Source organism: Dromiciops gliroides, chromosome 4, assembly GCF_019393635.1.
Source record: "Dromiciops gliroides isolate mDroGli1 chromosome 4, mDroGli1.pri, whole genome shotgun sequence".
Lineage (NCBI taxonomy): Eukaryota > Metazoa > Chordata > Mammalia > Microbiotheria > Microbiotheriidae > Dromiciops > Dromiciops gliroides.
This window is the reverse complement of record NC_057864.1, coordinates 235,823,082-235,842,592: the sequence shown is the minus strand read 5'-3', so window position 1 is coordinate 235,842,592 and position 19,511 is coordinate 235,823,082. Positions and strand designations below refer to the sequence as shown.

At 38.9% G+C, this 19,511-nt stretch overlaps 1 protein-coding gene across 6 annotated transcripts; it reads left to right on the top strand.

Moving 5' to 3' along the window:
- The first annotated feature begins 4,975 nt into the window (after nt 1-4,975).
- On the top strand, nt 4,976-18,785 carry LOC122752965 (SCAN domain-containing protein 3-like). 6 transcript variants are annotated; one of them, XM_043999997.1, is made up of 4 exons: nt 4,976-5,041; nt 5,982-6,500; nt 13,255-13,402; nt 15,738-18,785. In XM_043999997.1, the coding sequence occupies exons 2-4, from the start codon at nt 6,081-6,083 to the stop codon at nt 17,228-17,230; spliced, it is 2,061 nt and encodes a 686-aa protein (XP_043855932.1). In that variant the 5' UTR covers nt 4,976-5,041; nt 5,982-6,080; the 3' UTR covers nt 17,231-18,785. The 6 variants fall into 6 exon arrangements, with proteins under 6 accessions (XP_043855932.1, XP_043855933.1, XP_043855930.1 ...); XM_043999998.1 differs by having other exon boundaries at nt 5,007-5,122; XM_043999995.1 differs by lacking the exon at nt 4,976-5,041 and adding an exon at nt 5,478-5,582.
- Nucleotides 18,786-19,511: the final 726 nt, after the last annotated feature.

Here is a 19,511-nt window from a genome sequence, read left to right as displayed (position 1 = left end):
CTATGCACTCTCTTTGGGAATGCCTCTACTTTGTCTACCATCCATTCCCCCCCACTCCACCCCACCAATGATCTTTGTATATTGGCATTTTTGTAGAAGGAAATCCATGAATCAGTTGCTACTGTTATGTCTGCAGGTTGTAAAGATTCTGCATGTTGTTGAGATACTATTCTCTCATAGAAATTGCAACTTTTTTGTGGGTACAGTGTGTTGTTTTACTTGGTTTTGTGTTAAATAAATATGATCACAATTACTAAAACTAAAAGTTTGGAGTAGGGTTTGGAGTTATTCAGGGTTTTTCATATTTGCAAAGATCCTGTGCACCTAACACCCACAAATGTTGAGGGAGGACTAAATTTGATAGGTCTGTAATCTCACTGATGTGGGTGTTCTTTCTAATTAGTATAGCTTGCAAGTTATTTATGTCTTCTGATCCTATATAACTCTTGATCACATACTCACATAAATCTGCAGGAAATCTGTCTCATGATCTGGGGTTTTTTCCTAGATCTCTTAATATGTCATGGATACCAGTGGAGAACATGGTTCCATTGGTTATTTCTTGCTTTTTCTGTGTTACCAGCTCCTTTTTCTGGTTATATTTCTCAACTAATATCTCATGCCATTTCTCTAAAGAAATCTCTTCATTTCCTTTTGGCTGACTTGCAACCTTTAATTATTTAGAGGTTGGGTTAGTTTGTACCTTGAAGCCTTATGGTACTACTGAAAGAATATTAATTTTTTAAAATAGGCCTTTGTTTCAGAAAGAATCTTGAGGCAATCAAAAGTATTATGCAGTTTTCCAAAGGCAATCTGGCCTGCTCTCTTACTCAATTTTCAATATAGTTCATTATCCACCTGCCTTGTCCAAGATATACCTACTGATGAAACTAATTCTATGGATTGTACATCCAAGTATGTGTCAAAGTCTAGATATAGATATTCTTCATTTAATTAGTTTTTTTTTAAATTAAAGACTGGCCAAACTATTTTAAGTAATTATGGATCTTGCTTGTGTTAACTGCCACACAATCAATTCTTTATTAATATTAAATATTAATAAAAAATACTGCCAAAATGGGTGCAATCGCCATTTTTATATATAAGTACAATTAATTTATAAGCAATAGAAATAATTTTAGAAGACCCAGTTTAGCACAAATAATTTAGCAAACACATATGAGAGTGACAAATACCTTCAGCAAGCATTTTTCTCTCTCTTTTATGCCCTATTTGATATAAATAATTAGTGTTGTCAAGCAGTTATTTCTTTTATAGCTTTCAAAGAAATGCATCTCTGCCTGACTGAATCTTTCTGCTCTGCTGATTGGGAAGTCACACTAGGATACAAGGAAAGAAAGACCCTCAGCCTCCCTCTTTCCTGAAACAAGAAGAGAGCTGGACTTTCAGGAACTCAGTGAAACCTGACTTTTGGAACCTAGGCCAACTGCCATCAACAAACACCTTGAATTCCACATATGGTAAAAATCAAAACTCTCACTGAATGGTGGATGACTAGATCCAAACCTTATTTTATAAATTAGGAAATGGAGGCCCAAAGATGTTTAGTGATTTGCCCCAAATCACATGGTTTATGGATGTCCCAGTTCAGATCTTCCTTATCTTTCCCTTATCCTTTCTAGAATGCCTGCTCTGTGGTTAAACTTTCTTTCCCTTGGTTAAAACTTTTCCTTTCCCACTCCTTCCATCTTCTGGCTCTCACCAAAACCTAGATCCCTCATGATGGATGCATGGCTACCTTTACCCAACAATGGGTGTGTTGTCATCCATTCCCCCTGAACTCACTGATCATGTCAGTGGAGTCAGAATCTTTTTTGCTTTCCATTGCTACTACCATAGTCTCTCACTCCATAACATCACCAGCCTGTGTTTTGTTGCCCATATAGTTTACGTGTCCACATGGATCAGTCTTGATGTAGCTCACAGAGAGGCATGAATAGATATCTCTAGCATCTCCTCCACTCATCCTTTTCCAAGGAAGACTTTGATCCCTGACAGGATGGAAATCAGGAGTTTGAATACAGAGACTAGTCACCGTGTTCTCCTTAAAGAAAGGAAGGCTTGGGGACAGCTAGGTGGCACAGTGGATAAAGCACTGGCCCTAGATTCAGGAGGACCTGAGTTCAAATATGACCTCAAGACACTTGATACTTACTAGCTGTGTGACCCTGGACATGTCACTGAACCCTCATTGACCCCCCCCCCACACACACAAAGGAATGCTCTCTCTATCTGTACTCTTTACTTTATTGTAAGGATCATTCCCTTTCTCTATTAAATATGCCCCTCTTAATATTTAGTCCCATGATACCCCAGTCAGAAATTTCCCTTTTGCAGTATTACCTTGGATTGTATAAGGGGAAAAAGCCTAATACTTTCAATCTTCCCTTTGTGGGGTTTATTCTTATTTATTTCCTAATATCACTGCTAGCATTCAAATGAACAGAACTGGATCAAATTCAAGGGTCTGTCTGGGTTTTAATACCTAGGCACCTGCACACTAAGATCATTCTTAAAATAATAGTTTTCTATAAACAAGTTTTAGAAGCTGCCATGGTCTGCTGCCACAAGCTAGGGGAAGGGAATGGAGAACAATTACCCCACCCCACTTAAAGTAAATGAGTAAATGTTAGCCTGATACCTTAACCAGGTGGAAAAAAAAGCCTTTTTGAATCAATCATAGGCTTTAGACTAAATGTGAAAAAGTCCTTAGATCTTTGGAAACCACTGGGTTGACTAGAGTGAATACAAGAAGTGTATTCAGATTGATTGAAGAAATTTGGTCACATTCTCTGGGTCATGGATAAACTAGCATTCCAGATCAGTACCCAGGGATTCAAGTGTCTGGCAGGTTATGATAGAAAACTTCCAGCCAAAGCCCTGAATAGGAATCACTTGGGGGAAGAAGAAGAGCCCTGGTCCCAGCCTTGGGTCTGGGTCACTGCTTCAGTCTCAGTCTTCTCTCCACTCTTGGTCAGAGAAGGACTGTGTGAGATTTTAAGAGTTCAGAAGATTCTGGACTCTCAAATTGAAAGTCCATGTAAAAGTCTCCATTCCCACTTCACCACCCCCTCCTTAAATAAACACCCCATAAGCTCCTAACATATCCGGATCAAATATAAATTTCTCTCTTTGGCATCCAAAGTCTTTCAGAACTGGTCTCTTCCTGTCTTTCCAGTTTTCTTACATCTTACACACCTCCCACTTAACTTCTCAGACACTGACCTCCTGACTGAACAAGAAACAACCTCCCTCTCCTCCCCCTCCCAACAGTGCATTTTCACTGGCTGTCCCCTGGAAGCCTGGAACTCTCGCCTGGCCTCTTTGCCCCCTAGTTTTCTTGGCTTCCTTCAAGACTCAGGTAAAGTCTCACCTTCTGTAAGACTTTCCCAGATCTTCAAAGGATATGAACAGGCAGTTTTCAGATGAAGAAATCAAAGCTATCTATTGCCATATGAAAAAAAAATGCTTTAAATCATTGCTGATTAGAGAAATGCAAATTAAAACAACTCGAGGTACCACCTCACACCTATCAGATTGGCTAATATGACAAAAAGGGAAAATAATAAATGTTGGAGAAGCTGTGGAAAAATTGGAGCACTAATGCATTGATGGTAGAGCTGTGAACTGATCCAAGCATTCTGGAGAGCAATTTAGAACTATGCCAAAGGGCTGTAAAACTGTGCATACCCTTTGACCTAGCAATTTAGGTCATAAAGAGATCATAAAAAAGGGAAAAGGATCCACATATACAAAAATATTTATAGCTGGGTTTTTTTGTGGTGGCAAAGAATTGAAAATTGAGGGGATGGGGCAGCTAGGTGGCACAGTGGCTAGAGCACCAGCCCTGGAATCAGGAGTACCTGAGTTCAAATCTGACCTTAGACGCTTGACACTTACTACCTGTGTGACCCTGGGCAAGTCACTTAACCCCCATTGCCTCACCAAAAAAAAAGAAAATTGAGGGAATGCCCATCAATTGGGGGAATGGCTGAACAAGTTGTGGTATATGAATGTAATGGAATACTATTGTTCTGTAAGAAACCATGAGCAGGCAGATTTCAGAAAAACCTGGAAGGACTTACATGAACTGATGCTGAGTGAGAGGAGCAGAACCAAAAATACATTGTACACAGTAATAGCAACATTTTGTGAAGATCAACTGTGATAGACTTAACTCTTCTCAGCAATACAATGATCTGAAATAAGTCCAAAGGACTCATGATGGAAAATGTTTTCCACATCCAGAAAAAAGAACAGTGGAATCTAGATGCAGATTGAACCATACTGTTTCCACTTTTTTTGTTTTTCTTTTTTGAGGTTTTCCCCTTTTATCCTGATTCTTCTTTCACACCACGAATAACGCAGAAATATGTTTAATGTGATTGTACATATATAACCTATATCAGATGGCTTGCTGTCTTGAGGAGGGAGAGAAGAAAGGGAAAGCAGGGAGGGAGAAAAATTGGGAACTAGAAATCCTTTAAAAACAAATGTTGAAAACTATTTCTACGTGTAACTATAAAATAATAAAATACTTTTATGATTAAAAAAATACTTTCCCAGACCTTAATCTTAGTGCCTTCCAGCCTTATCTCCCCCAAAAGATCCTGTCTATTGTTTGCACATAGATTGTTAGCACGTTGTTACCTCTAATTGTGAGCTCCTGGAGACAGGGGGCTAATTTGCTTTTCTTATCATGGTGCCCGTTATATAGTAGGTGCTTAATAAATGTTTGTTGACTTGCTGATTTGCCAGGTGCTGTTGTATAAATAATGACGTTAATCAAAAGATAATGTACCTTGAAAGGGCAGAATCAAAGAGAGCCTAAGACTGGTTGCCTGTGGTGGGGAAGCGGACGGGGGCAAATTGGGCAAAAATGATAGATTAGGGAGAGAAGACAGAACTCTGAAACCATCGAGAAGGGGAAGCCTCCGGTATTCCTAGAAGGGACCCGGAAGTGAAAGCTGCTCACTTCATGGGACTGGAACCCGAGCGAATGTGGCCACCGCCGCTGTGGGTGGGTTTTGGGTCTGTAAGGCTAGCTCTCCGTCCGCCCCGCCCTCCTGGGGCATTCCGACACTTGACTGGGCTGTTCGGGGTAGGAAGGCCGGGGGGTGTGGAGGGGGTGGGGGGGAGGCGCTGTGCGGCTGCGGTCCGGAGCGCGCAGAGGAGCTCCCGCCCCCTCCCTCTCCCCAGCCCAGGTTGTGTCGGTGCTGAGCGGCCCCCGCCCCTAGGCCAGAGCGAGGCAGAACTTTGGGGGGTTGGGGGGAGGAGAGAGAGAAACCGAGACTGGGGTAGGGCGAGAGACTGCGGGGTGAAGATGGGGAGGAGAGTCGGAGAGGGGAGAGAGACCGAGACAGAGAAGGACGGAAGAGACCGAGATCTCCGAGAAGAGAGACCAGAGAAGGGAGACTCCAGGGGAGAAAAAACAAACCAGAAGCGGGCGGGGCGGGGGAAGGGGGGTGGGGGCAGAGGGAGAAGACTGACCGAGAAACCCCAAGGGGAAGAGAGATGAAGACTTCAGAGGAGAGACAGTCCCCATGACCACGAGAAATAGTGTGTGTGTATGTTGGGGGGTGAGGGAGATGAGGGATGGGGGAGAGGCAGAGACCCCAAGACAGGGAGAAGGGGAAGGAGGCAGAGACTCGAGAGAGAAAGGGAAGAGACCCCCGGGGAAAGATACAGACCCCAGGGCAAGCAAGAGACAAAGGGACCCCGGGGTTAGCAAGACCGAGAGAGTGCCTGGGAAAAGTGAGAGACCCATGAGAAAAGATCTCATCATAGTCAGCTTTCCCCTTCCCGTCTGCTCCAGCTATTTTGGGGTGAGCTTCCCATTCAGGAAAGTCTCATGTGTCTCATATTCTCTGCCCTTTTGTTGCAAGCTTGCTTTTATTTCATTGACTCGATTGGCAGAGTTTGCCGTTTCTCTATGGTAACAATGATTTTTCATGTGTCAGGGGTTTGCTTGAAGAAAGGAAAAAAAAAATCTGGAGGGAAATCTCCCTCAGACGAGTCCCCTGTTGAAGAGATCCTTTCCCCAGCTACCCAGGCCTAGGATGACTGCAGAATCCAAGAGGCTCATAGTCCAGGACCCCCACGTCCCAGAGGACCAGGAAGGAATTCTACAAGTCAAGGTAGAGGAAGACCAAGCATGGGGGCAAAAGAGATCCAAACTTGAAGGTACCCTCCCACATACCAGAGATATCTTCAGACAACGGTTCAGACAGTTTTGCTATCAAGAGACTCCTGGGCCCCGTGAGGCCCTAAGCCGCCTTCAGCAACTTTGCCATCAGTGGCTTAGGCCAGAGATCCATACCAAGGAGGAAATCTTGGAACTGCTAGTGCTGGAGCAGTTTCTGGCAATCTTGCCTGAGGAACTCCGGACCTGGGTATGGGAGCATCATCCAGAGAATGGAGAGGAAGTCGTAACTGTGCTGGAGGACTTGGAAAGAGAACTTGATGAACCAGGACAGCAGGTGGGAAGAAGGGATGATTTTTTTAAAAAAATGTTTTTTCATAGCCCTTTCTAAAAAAATATCAGTCATGTCCTAAAGTTTCCCCCTTACCTCATCCCTGTTCCAGAGAATTCTCTCTTGTAACAAAGCAGTTATGTAAACAAATCAACAGAGTAGCAGTGTTTGACAATGTGATTCCATTCCACTCCTATATTCAACCATCTTTTTACAAAATAAATTCTATCAGCATATTTTGTTTTTATATCAACTACTAACAAAATGGATAAAAATAAAGTAGAACATGGATAATGTTAATAATATGTGTTTTTCAAGTAAGTATATGGTTGCAAGGATCTTTATGTATACTTTAGTGGCTTCCATTTCAATTTGAGCCTGACACCATTGATTTAGCTCTGCGTCTGTCATCTGAAGATCATCTTAGCCAAATTCAGAGAGGCTCATCTGGGTGGCTCTAGGATGGCAAATCGTTTAGCCACAACAGCTTATGAAAATATTTTCCTAAGATATGGAGAGGTTGCAATCTTCATCAATGAACAAAGTACTCACTTAAATCATTAGATTATGTTCATTCATAAGTTAAATATTTGGAAGTGGGAATTTTCCAATGGAAACTTTAAGGGTCAACGTAATTGCATTGCAGCACATTAAATCTTATTTATCCCTTAATGAAGCTGAACCTGACTAACAGTATTATATAATCTAATCACCTTACTGACTAGAGTTGACCTCTAAGTCTGTGGGATCTGGGTTCAAATGTCACCTCTGCCACATACAAATTGTGAATCACTAGGCACTTAACCTCTCAGTGCCCCTAGGGAATTCTTTAAGACAGCCGTGGAGAAGGTTCCAGCCCGCAATGATAGAAGTCTTTTATCAGCAACTCCCTATCAATAAAATCACAGGTCCAGTCCAAAAATAAATTAATATTTATGGAGCTGTGACTCAGGCTCCTACTCCCTAGGGCATTCTTTCTTCTTCCACTTTGTATACCAGCCACCACAGTTAGGGATATGGAACAGTAAAGAGGGGGTCCAGGTCTTGGGGGGAGGTGACTTTTAAGGAACATAAAAGTCTGGGGGTTTTTTGTGATGAGAGCAGTGGTTGAAAAATGAGAGGGGGAAAAGAGGAAGACTTGGAGGGAATCCCAAGCATTATCACTGCCTTAGGAAGGTACCAAGGTATCCTGCTGTTCCTATGGGGAAGTAAATCACTAGATGGGAGTCACCATTTGTAAACTGGAGGTTTCTATATGAAATCTCTAACCTAATTGTATCTGTTTCTACTTGTGTGAGTCCTATACTTTTTTGGTTTTGTTTTGTGTTGTTTTGGTGGGGCAGTGAGGGTTAAATGACTTACCCAGGGTCACATAGCTAGTAAACGTCAAGTGTCTGAGGCTGTATTTGAACTCAGGTCCTCCTGAATCCAGGGCTGGTGCTTTATCCACTGTGCCACCTAGCTGCCCCAAGTCCTATATTTTTTTTTAAGGAGACTGGGTCTCCCTGTAATGCCTAGGCTAGTCTGGAAGGCCTCTCATACACCCTGTCCTACTGCTGATCAGCTTGGAAACTGCTCCGTTTCTGATTTGGGTCAGTCTACCTCTCCTTAGGTAACCTGTTGGTCCCCTGTTCCAAGGAGCTTACCCTACTGGTGATAGACTTAGTATGGATACCTAATTGGCACTAGCCCTCTTACTCATGAGCTAATACTCTTACTCATAGCTCATGGGCCTTAGCCTCTCCGTTATCAGGGATTATAGGAGTGCATCACTATGCCCAGTCCCATATACTTTTTTGGGGTTGGGGAGGTAGATAGAATTAAGTGACTTTCTCAGAGTCACACAGCTAATAAATGACCAAGACTGGATTTGAACTCAGGTCCTTCTGAGTTCTATTCTACACTCTAGCTACCCCCTCATACTTTTTCCCCCCCAGGGCAATGAGGGTTAAGTGACTTTCCCAGGGTCACACAGTCAGTAAGTGTCAAGTGTCTGAGGCTGGACTTGAACTCAAGTCCTAAATCCAGGGCTGGTGATTTATCTACTGTGCCACCTAGCTACTACCCCCCATATACTTTTAATATGTTAAAGTAAATCAACTTTAGAACATAAGAAATAAATTACTAAATTAGACAAATATCCCATCTAGTAAACTCTTATTTCTGACCAAAGGATGTTTTGTAGGAAAGTATAGTTGCCTTCCTTGATGTCTGTCCCTGAAGCATCTGTATATATTATTTATCTACCACAGTTTTGAATGAAAAAAATCATTTTTAAGTGCTTACTATGAACTAAACTCTGGTGATAAGTAGAAAAGAAATACAGTCCCTGTTTCTCAAGGGGCTTATTTCCTAAAGGGGTTTCAGCTGGTTTTAGAGGTTTCAGCTGCAAATCAGGGGAGATCTCTTGGGCTTTAGTTTCATAAAGGTGTTCTATATTTACATTCTTCATATATATATATATATATATATATATATATTTAAACTTTTTGTGGAGTAATGGGGGTTAAGTGACTTGCCAAGGTCACAGAGCTAGTGTCAGGTGTCTGAGGCTGGATTTGAACTCAGGTCCTCCTGAATCCAAGGCCAGTGCTTTATCCACTGCACCACCTATCTGCCTCCATATTTTTTCATCTTAATTGCACCATAAGTTTCCATGCCACTAACATACCACATTTTAACGGACCTTTCCCCTATTTTTAGATTCTTTCCAGGTTTTTTGTTATTGCAAATAATGTAGCTATAAAACTAATTGAACAGCTCATTCTCTTTACAGATCATTCTCTTTTTGTTACAAGTATTATGAACATTTAGGGAATTTTTTTTTTTAATTTTTAGTCAGGCAATTGGGGTTAAGTGACTTGCCCAGGGTCACACAGCTAGTAAGTGTTAAGTGTCTGAGGCCAGATTTGAACTCAGGTACTCCTGACTCCAGGGCTGGTGCTTATCCACTGCGCTCCCTAGCTGCCCTGGAATATTTTCAATAATAGAATTATTGAGTCAAAGAATATAATTATTTTTGTAACTTCAATTATAAGCTGCTAGATCACTCCCCCAGAAGATTCTACTAGTTTGTAATTGTATTAGTGGTGATTGAGGGCTAGCCTTGAATTATTTTTGCCAGTTTGATCAGTAGGAGATAATAACTCAAATGTTTTAATTTATATTTTTCATTATTGGCATTTTTCAAGTGATTGCTAACAATTTGTTTCCACTTTTTTTTTTTTTTAGTGAGGCAATTGGGGTTAAGTGACTTGCCCAGAGTCACACAGCTAGTAAGTGTTAAGTGTCTGAGGCCGGATTTGAACTCAGGTACTCCTGACTCCAGGGCCGGTGCTCTATCCACTGCGCCACCTAGCTGCCCCTCCACTTTTGAAAATTGGCCTTTAATTATTGGCCTTCTTTGTATGTTTTTAAAAAATTTCTTATGTTTTAAATATCATTTTATCTACTATATTTACCATAAGTATTTTTCTAATCCATAATTTTTCTTTTGATTATATTTTGTTCAGAAATTTTTATTGTGGTGTAATCATACACATTTATCTTCCTTAGCAACTCCTTGTTCTAGTTTTTTAATAGAAAAAAGAACTATTTCTCTACAATTGAGATAAATATGCCATGTTCTTCTATCACATTCTTCCATTTTCCAATAGTTCTCTTTTTTTTCCAATCTAAAATTATAAGTCACTGAGGTACTTTGTGGTATATAGCGGTGGTCTAAATTCACTTCTGTCCTATGCATATCTAGTTTTTCCAAGTACATTTATTCTTAGTATTTTGATACTACAATAGCTCTCTGAACTCCTTGATATGGGTACTTCCTCCAATAGTGTAGATTGTAACTTGCCTATCCCATGTTATCCAAGGAAGCTCTTGTCTACAACCTCCTGTAAATTTTGCACAGGGGATCTACTCAACAAGCAAGCCTTCATCTAGTTCCTGTGACATAGAATGGACACCAGTGGAACACATAGTTTGTTTCATAATATGCTATGAGTTATCCCTCAGCATATCAAATACTAATCTTTTGTAAACATTTATACAACTTGATATCTCTGTTCTATACCACTTATTTATTATTATTATTTTGCCCAGTACCATATAGATTTGAGGATAACCAGTTTATATTTTAAAGTCTGGGAGTATAAAACTGTTGGCTTGCTTGTTTTTCCATATATGTGTGTGTGTATGCATAAAAATATACACATATATAATATTCTCCAATTCTTTGAAATAACCCCTCCGTATTTTTATTGTTATTGCACTAAATGTGTAAATTAATTTCAGAGTACTGTCATTTTCCCCCTAATAATATGATCCATCAATGAACATGGACTGTTCTACGTCAGGGGTTTTTAATGGCTTTTTGGTTGTTGTTTTATAGACCTCTTTGGCAGTCTGGTGAACCCTTTTAGTCCCTTTTTCAAATGGTGTATTTAAATGCATAAAGAAAAATGTATAGGATTTCAAAGGAAGCCAATTATATTGAAATACAATTATCAAAATATTTAAATAAAAAAATCCTCAGGTTAAGAACCCTTTGTTATTATAATAATCATATTACTTTTCAATATTTGCAAAGTTTCACGTGAACGCATGCATTTCTACTTATGATAATGCCTTGTATTTTTTTTGTTATTATTTTAAATAGTTTATTTTTATACTTTTTTTCCTTTTTATTACTAGGAAATAAGCAGTGACTTAGGTGTTAAATCTTGAATTCTGCAATGTTCCTGAACTCATTGATATATTTTTTTGATTGAGACAGTTTTGCTATGAGATTTTGCAAATGAATCATTTTTTATTCTTTATGAATTTTACAAAATTTGAGCATATGCCTTGTAAGCATTCATTTTGTAGCCGGCCCTCACACGGACACTTCCTGATCATTTTAACTATTTTTCTTTGATCATTTTTCAGTTTAATGTTTTTCTAAAAGTGGGGTGACTAGAATTCGCACTGAATAATTGGTAGGAGCATGCCACATTTTTGTAAAAGAGTAGAGTAATGCTTTCTGGCCATTTCAAGTATGTCGCTTTGTTGACATTTTTGGCTTCTGTACCCTTTGGTCTGATGTCTTCAAACATAATCTGCAATAACTCTGAGATAGCTGAGAACTAATTATTTTATTTTGATTATTTTTTTCTCTTAATGAATTTGCTTTCCTTTATCTACGCTGAAGCTTCTCTACCATGTTTCCTTGTAATTCATTCAGCTTTGTGAGAAATTCCTTTAGTTTATCTCTGTTTGTTATTTCACTGCATGGAAGATTTTAGTGTCATTTCCAAACTTGGAGATTTACTGTGCACCCCTTCCAGAACATTTACAAAATTTTAAGTTACAACCACAAAGATCCCTGGTGGCCCCATCAAAATGAACATATCTCTGTCCCAAGAAATACTTGCTTGTTTATTATCATAAGGAAAGTAATAATCATTACCATTTTCATTTCATAATAATAATAATTTCCATAGAACATTTATGTCTAAACGTTTCCTATTGTATCACAGTCATTTCTCTATTCATTACAAAACATTCCCTTGTTGTTGTTTGGTCATTTCAGTTGTGTCTGACTTTTTATGACCCCATTTGGTTTTTTCTTGGCAAAGATACTGGGGTGGTATGTCATTTCCTTCTCTAGCTCATTTTACAGATGAGGAACTCAGACAAAGAGGTTAAGTGACTTGCCCGAGGTCACACACCTAGTAAGTGTTTGGGGCCAGATTTGAATTCACAAAGGAGTCTTCCTGACTATAGGTCCAGCACCCTAGCCACTTTACCACTGAACTGCTCCAAAGCATTCCATTTCCTGTGATTATTTAGTTCCTTTTTCTGGTCGTTGGTAAACAACCTGGGCAAAGGCCCTTTGAAATTTTGAACAGATTGTCCATGTGTATATTTCCTACTGTAGTAAAGTGAGGCATTATTCCTTTACAAAGAGTATTTTGTCTTTTTCCTAATAGGTTACATTTTTCACCCTTTATGGAAGATAGATTCTAACAGCTTCATTACTGGGCATATCACTCAGGCTTTCTGGGCCCCATTTTCTTCATCTGTAAAATGAAGTGGCAACTAAGGTCCCAAAGAAAAGAGAATGAAATATACCTCTTCCCTCACTGTTGAGAGGTGGAGAACTATTGACACGTATGTTGTCAGACATAGTCTTTATTTGGGGCTTTTTTGTTTACCAGTTTTTCTTTATCATAAGGGAGAGTTTAATCTGGAAAGGGGAAGGAAAATGACTGATAGACAAAAGGCACCAATAATTTTTTTTAAATGAGAAGGTTGGCTTATATGACTTCTAAGATACTTTGCAATTCAGTGATTCATTATGAATTTTTTTCACTGATTTATGTCACTGATTTTTTATTTGCAAGTAGAAAAAGTAAGTACCACATGGTTTTGACTAATAAAGCTCATCTGAGTTGAGCCACTTCCATTTTGATATGTCTATGATAGTAATCAGATTAAGATTCTCAGATAAAAGTTAAGGATTTATGTAACTGGATCTATAAGCTGATACTGTTTTTATTCACTTCCTATCCCCAGTCCCAAAAAGTGATATATCCCCTCCTCTTCTGTTACATTAGTCTGCATTGGGCAGAATTCGGTTTTCTCTTGTCCTGCTCTTCACTACCCTTGAGGATTTATTGAAAACTGTTCTCTGAGGGATATTTCTTGGGGTCTCTTCTGAGCTTTTAACTCCAGTTACAGTAGGAATTCCTTCACAAGCCCAAGTGTGCCTAATTATCCTTAGGTCCCATCAGGTGCTCATGGAAAGGAAGTGGTCTTGGAGGAAATAGTACCCCTGGAAGAAGGCCAGGAATCTTCAGGTGCCCAGCTCCAACCCATGGAGGCCAATCTGGAATGTGAATCTCTAGAGCCACACACCCTACAGGACAATGGTGAGGAATAGGATATCTTCTGGGAAGATAATGGAAGTTGGTTGGGGGAAATGCTGATTCAGGGAGAGAATGTCAGACTTCCATTCCTTCTATTTCTTCTGGAAATAATGATAATGTTAGTAAAAAGAATTAAATCAAGTGGTAAATAAAAAAGAGACACAAGATTTTAACAATGTTAATTTATTCAAAGAGATAGTTTCAGGGGTCTACAACATCAAAACCATTTTCATAATACCAAGATTTCTTAATTTCTAACATGGTAAGTATTGATAGATATAAAAAGCTCTACTATGGTAAATATTGGTAGATATAAAAAGCTCTTTGGTGAGGGAGGTCCTCAATTTTTAACTTAATCTTAATAAAGAGGTCCTGAGGTCAAAGGTTTTGAAAACCATTGGATTAGAGCATATACATCGTGAACCAATAACCTTTTGCCATTCTAGGCACTGCTAAATGAAGCGGCAGCCACTTTAAAATTCTGGCAGATTAATATCCTCAATTGATTTGATAACCTATCAGATCTCTTATTATGACAATGCCCTACATCTGAGTACAGAAAAGAACCTTTAGAACAATCATCTTTTCTTAGCCATTTATTTCTTATTTGGATAAAAAAAATATGATTAAGTAAACATCTCTTCCTTTCCTTGCTACTTATTCTCAGCTATTCACTCTTCTGTTTACAACCCTGCCCTTTGATGCTGAGTTCATCCATTTTCAACTTTCTTTTGATTCTCAAGTGGTTTCTCTTAAGTCATTATTTCCCAACCCTTTCATCATCTGTGTTCCTGATTTTATAGTGCTTATCATCCAGTCTGGTTACTATTCATGAACATGCTGCTTTTTATACTTCATTTCCTTTATCTCATCATCGAAAAGCATTTATTAAGCACCTGATTTGCATTTGACTCTGCTAAACATTTTTTAAAGCTACACAGTCACAATATGGGCTTAATATATAGACAATAAATTACAATAAAATTCAGTACTAGCAAGTCTGTTTGTAGGTCTTTACATTTACACGTGTAGGAAAAATCACTATAAGTATTATTGTCCTCCATTTTTAAGTCAGTCAACAGTGTTTGAACAGCTGTATATAACACTGTACTTAGTCTTGTGAGGGATATAAAGTAGGATCCATTCTCCCAAGAAATTTGCACAGTTAACTCACATATATTAAACTATTATAGAAAATAAAAAGTGTGATAAAGGTAATGTGCCAAAGGAGTTCAGAGAAGACAGATCTCTGCATTGGAAGCATCAAGAGAAAGTTTCTTGGAAGAATTGAGACTCATGCATTACAATTGACTATTAATTTATGAACACTGGGTCAGAGGCTCAGTAAAAAGTTAACTTTGTAAGTACCTAGAACATAAAACAATAGTGATTATAATATTTTTAAAAATTGAGATGAATATTAGTCAGCTCTTTTCAGGCACTTAAAAGTAGAGTTTATTTGATAATTATGAATTAAGCTTATCTCTTCATTAAAAAAATCTTCCAAAGATCCTTTACTTGACAGTGCTTTATATGTCTAGTTTTAATTTATCTACATACTTGACAGTAATAAGCCTAATGGACCATAATTCAGACCTTCCACTAGTTAGTGCTGACTTCCCATACTCCTCCCAGTAGTTTATTATTAATAAGCGGTATCTTTATGAATGGAACTTTGAAACAAAGACATCAAATTTATGTCATAGCCCCCAGATGTGGGTAGAACAGACAACTTGACTGTCCCTGAAATAAAGATTAATTTTGGACACTAGCTAGTAGACATTAATTACTGTTCTTGTTCATGCTCCTCTGGCCAAAGACTTTTCCCTGCATAGTAAGTATTATTAGTGTTAATAATAACAATAATAATCTTTCTGTTTCACACAGAAGAGGTTTTATTTAAAGCTAGACCACAATACTTCTCTGGAAAATCCTTCCCCCACCCCCACTCCCCACCCCCCTTTCTCATCATTCTCATATCAGGTCTCCTTTAGCAGCAAAAAAGTCAAGGGGAAATTTTAGATTTGCTTCAGGTAAACTGGATCATTGTCATGGCACTCCTGAGTATCAGTTTCCATATCCATAAGATGAAGGGGATTGAGTAGTTGATTTATAAGGTCCCTTCAAATTCTACCATTCTTTGATTCTCTTTCTACTTTGATCTTCCTTTCATTCACTGTTTATATTTTCAGGTTGGGCCTTCTTAAGCTAAGGTTTTGTATCTCTCTTTTATCCCCTTTATTCCCTACCTCTCATCAGGCTCAAGGAGCTGCTTAGGCAGTATTTGCCTTCTTTATTATACACCTCAAAGCTCTGAATGGTTGCTTTGTGTTTTTAGGATCATTTTTGTGGTTGTCCATGATGTCTCAAAGTGCAGGAGATGAAGACATTGGTAGATCAAATGGAAATGAAGTGGAAATACAGCCAGAAAGCATGAGAGAAAAGTTCCTTAGAGATCTTGCAAGTCTACTGAAAGGCAAAAGTAATAACACAAAGATATTTTCTAAAGAGAAATACTGTCAACTCATAAAGGAAGTAAAAGAAGCTAAAGCAAAGGCAAAAAAGGAATCCGTTGATTATCGCCGTTTAGCCAGATTTGATGTGATCCTTATACAAGGAAGTGAGAAACTGATTGAAGCTATTAATGGAGAAACAGACAAAATACGATATTATTTACACAATGAAGACTTATTTGATATCTTGCATGATACACATCTCAGTATTGGACATGGTGGGCGAACCCGCATGGAAAAAGAGTTGCAAACAAAATACAAGAATATCACTAAAGAGGTTATAATGTTATACTTAACTCTTTGCAGGCCTTGTCAACAAAAGAATTCAAAGCCACACAAAAAATGTAATGTGTCTAAACCCATAAAGGAAGTTAATTCAAGATGCCATGTTGAACTGATTGATATGCAGTTAAATCCCGATGGGGAATACAAGTTTATTATGAGTTATCAGGATCACCAAACAAAGTTAAGTTTTTTGCGGCCATTAAAATCAAAAAGGTCTGAGGAAGTGGCACATGCTTTGTTGGATATTTTCACAATTATTGGAGCACCCAGTGTTTTACAGTCTGAACATGGAAGAGAGTTTTCAAGTCAGATTGTCAACGAACTTAGCATGATATCATCAAAACTGAAAATTGTCCATGGAAAGCCTCGGCCCTGTCAGGGCCACGGTTCTGTGGTACAACCTAATGAGGACATTCAGAGTATGATGATCTCCTGGATGCAAAAGAACAACTCCCTAAACTGGTCTGAAGGTCTTTGGTTCATTCAAATGATGAAAAATCAGTCCTTCCACAGAAACATGCAGCATACTCCATGTGAAGTTGTGTTTGACTCAGAAAACAAAGTTGGTCTGTCCACTTCTAACTTAGTTGAAGACATTGTTCATCTGCACACAGAGGGTCATTTAGAACAATCTGAACAAAAAGCAGAAAGTAGCCTGAAAGGTAATGAGGCTGGAACTGACAGTAGTGATGTGGAAGAGAACCTTGATATAACAACTCCTAAAGTAACTGAACTCACATCTCCTCAGGGCAGTTTACATTTTTCATCCTGTGCAGTTTGTGAAAAAGAATGGCCTGGTTCTCATTGTATACTATGTAATAGGGACGTCCATGAAATCTGTGGCATAACCTCTTGGGATGAGGTGGAAGGGTATAGCCCAAAAGTCACATGCAGTTTTTGCTGTGGGGCTCAAACAATGAAAAGGAAGCATACCAACACTCATGGAGGTCTGCCTACCCAGGCATCCAAAATGCTGAAACAATCAGGGTCCAAGTTTTCACCAGCCAAAGTTGGAGATTGGATGAGAGTTTGAATGTCCAATATAGGTTGAGGCTGGAGGAAACCCAGAAGCATTTTAACTGTGATCTTGATGAGTGATAATTTGTATAACCCTGACACATGGAGCATGTTTGACTGAAACAAAGTTCTTTGAAGTCATGGCCATGACTTCAATGTTTGCATAGAAAGGCTAATGATTTTGAATGATAGTTTCTGAAGAAGAAAGTTAGGAGCTATATCTTTCAATCACATCACTATTATTGGCCTGTCATCGTCAATTTTAGATCTGTAGTACCTTTTTGGTGTAAGGCACTGAGAAGAGCTAAGAAACAAGGGTCCAAAGATGAACATAAGGGGTGTGTGTGTGTGTGTGTGTGTGTAGTTATGCAATGTAGGGATAAAGGTGAGAGTTGGGAACAATTTTATGTTAAGTAGGGAAATGAGGGCGAATTTAGGTATGAATTTGGGTGGGGAAGTCAGTTGAGACAGGGTGGGATGTATAAGTGTGGAGAGGACAGGTTGGTTTATTTGGGCAAAAGTTGAATTCAGCAAAGACATAACATTTCAGATTTATGTTCCTGGGGTGAAGTTAGAGAAGAGTTGAAGTCAGACAGTGGTTTTGAGATTAAGCAAGGTTTATGTGCTCAGGTCAGGACTTTTGAGGTAATAAAAGTAAGCTTGGGCTAAGTTGGGAGAAGGGGCTGAATTCAGACAGGAAGGGTGGGTTCTTTTAGGGTGGAAAGTGCAATAAAATAGAAATAGTAAGTTTAGCTGGTGGGAGGTGAGTTTAAGCAAGGGATTTGGGAGGTGGGCCAGGGTGTTTAAGTTGGGGGGTAAGGATAGTTTAGCCTAAGAGTTGGACAATTCAAAGTGAAGCTGGATGGGTGACTGTGGAAGTGAAATGAATTTGAGCAGTCTTTCAGGTCTTTAGGGCCAGTACCTGGGCCAAGGTAATGACTTGAGAGCAGGATACTAGTTTTTATATTTCATCCCTGGTATCCTGACCACGCCCTATAGCCTTTGTTAGTTTTTGGAAAAGATCAGTAAAGTGTTACACACAGACCAGTGAATGAGCAGAATGTCAGGTCAGACGGGGCATTGGAGGTCCAGTGAGGGATTGAGGATTTAGCTGTTCCAGAGGGTTGGGTGTGTCAAGATATGGAACATGCCAAAATCACTATAGAAAGTGAGATTCAAGCAATGTGATGCTGAAAGATGCCTAGGTAAAATTAAGTATTTTTTTTTATTCAAAATACCACTAATACTTAAGTTTGTTTTTTTTAATAGAAATGTGAAAAGTGACAGTGGGCTTAATATCCAAACTGATAAACTGGGGAGAGAAGAGATTTTCTAACCCAGCTCTGCAACTACAGTTGTGTTATCTAAATACTTTATTGTATTTTTATTTTGTAGAACCTGATAGCCATTACACAATTCTGTTTGGAAGGATTTAAGGTGCCTTTCTTCCTGTCCTTTTACTTTGCCATCTCTTTCCTTTAACTGGAACATGTTTTTCTTAAAAATCTGTTGTATTTATTGAATAAAGGTTTATGTTCTTTATTTTGAAATGTTTTTTAAGTATGGAAATTAACATGTGTTTTTAAGTACACACATACATATATACTCTCTCAAACTGGTGAAACAGAATGTCAGCCCAGCAGACAGAGAACTGTCTCTAGTCTGGGTTCTGCAGACTTTCTAGTTTAGGACAAATCACTTAATCCCATTGGAGCCCAGTTTCTTCATTGTTAAAATGAGAAAGCAAGACTAGATGACTGACTAAGACTACTTTCAACTCTAATGTTCAAATTGCTTGTTGTTGTTGTTTTTCTGTGAGTCTTTGATAGAAAAATCCTACATTCCCCTCTCTTTCTCCTAATCCTTTCTAGTAAATGCTGAGTCAAGTCAATAAGCATTAAGTATTTACAATGTGACAGGCCTTGAGATTGAGAAAAATTAGATAAAGGATGAGATGGATATAATAAATTGAGGAAAGGTACTAACACTGAGGGTCAGGAAAAAGCTTCCTGTAAATGGTCAGATTTTAGCTTGGATTTGAAGGAAGCCTGAGACTAGATAGATAGCATGCCATACCTGGGGACAGCCAGTCTCCTGCCCAGTTAGGAGATAATAATGTCTTGTTTGCAAAAGGACATAAGAGGTTTGTTTTTGTTTTTTGTTTTTTTGTGGGGCAATGAGGGTTGAGTGACTTTGCCCAGGGTCACACAGATAGTAATTGTCAAGTGTCTGAGGTCGAATTTGAACTCAGGTCCTCCTGAATCCAGGGGCAGTGCTTTATCCACTGCACCACCTAG

Excerpts from the sequence above, each read along its gene's own strand:
- LOC122752965 (XM_043999997.1), top strand. The coding sequence starts at position 6,081 with ATGACTGCAGAATCCAAGAGGCTCATAGTCCAGGACCCCCACGTCCCA. Across the intron at positions 6,501-13,254 it reads TTGATGAACCAGGACAGCAG|GTCCCATCAGGTGCTCATGG; the intron begins GTGGGAAGAAGG and ends AATTATCCTTAG. Across the intron at positions 13,403-15,737 it reads ACACACCCTACAGGACAATG|GATCATTTTTGTGGTTGTCC; the intron begins GTGAGGAATAGG and ends TTGTGTTTTTAG.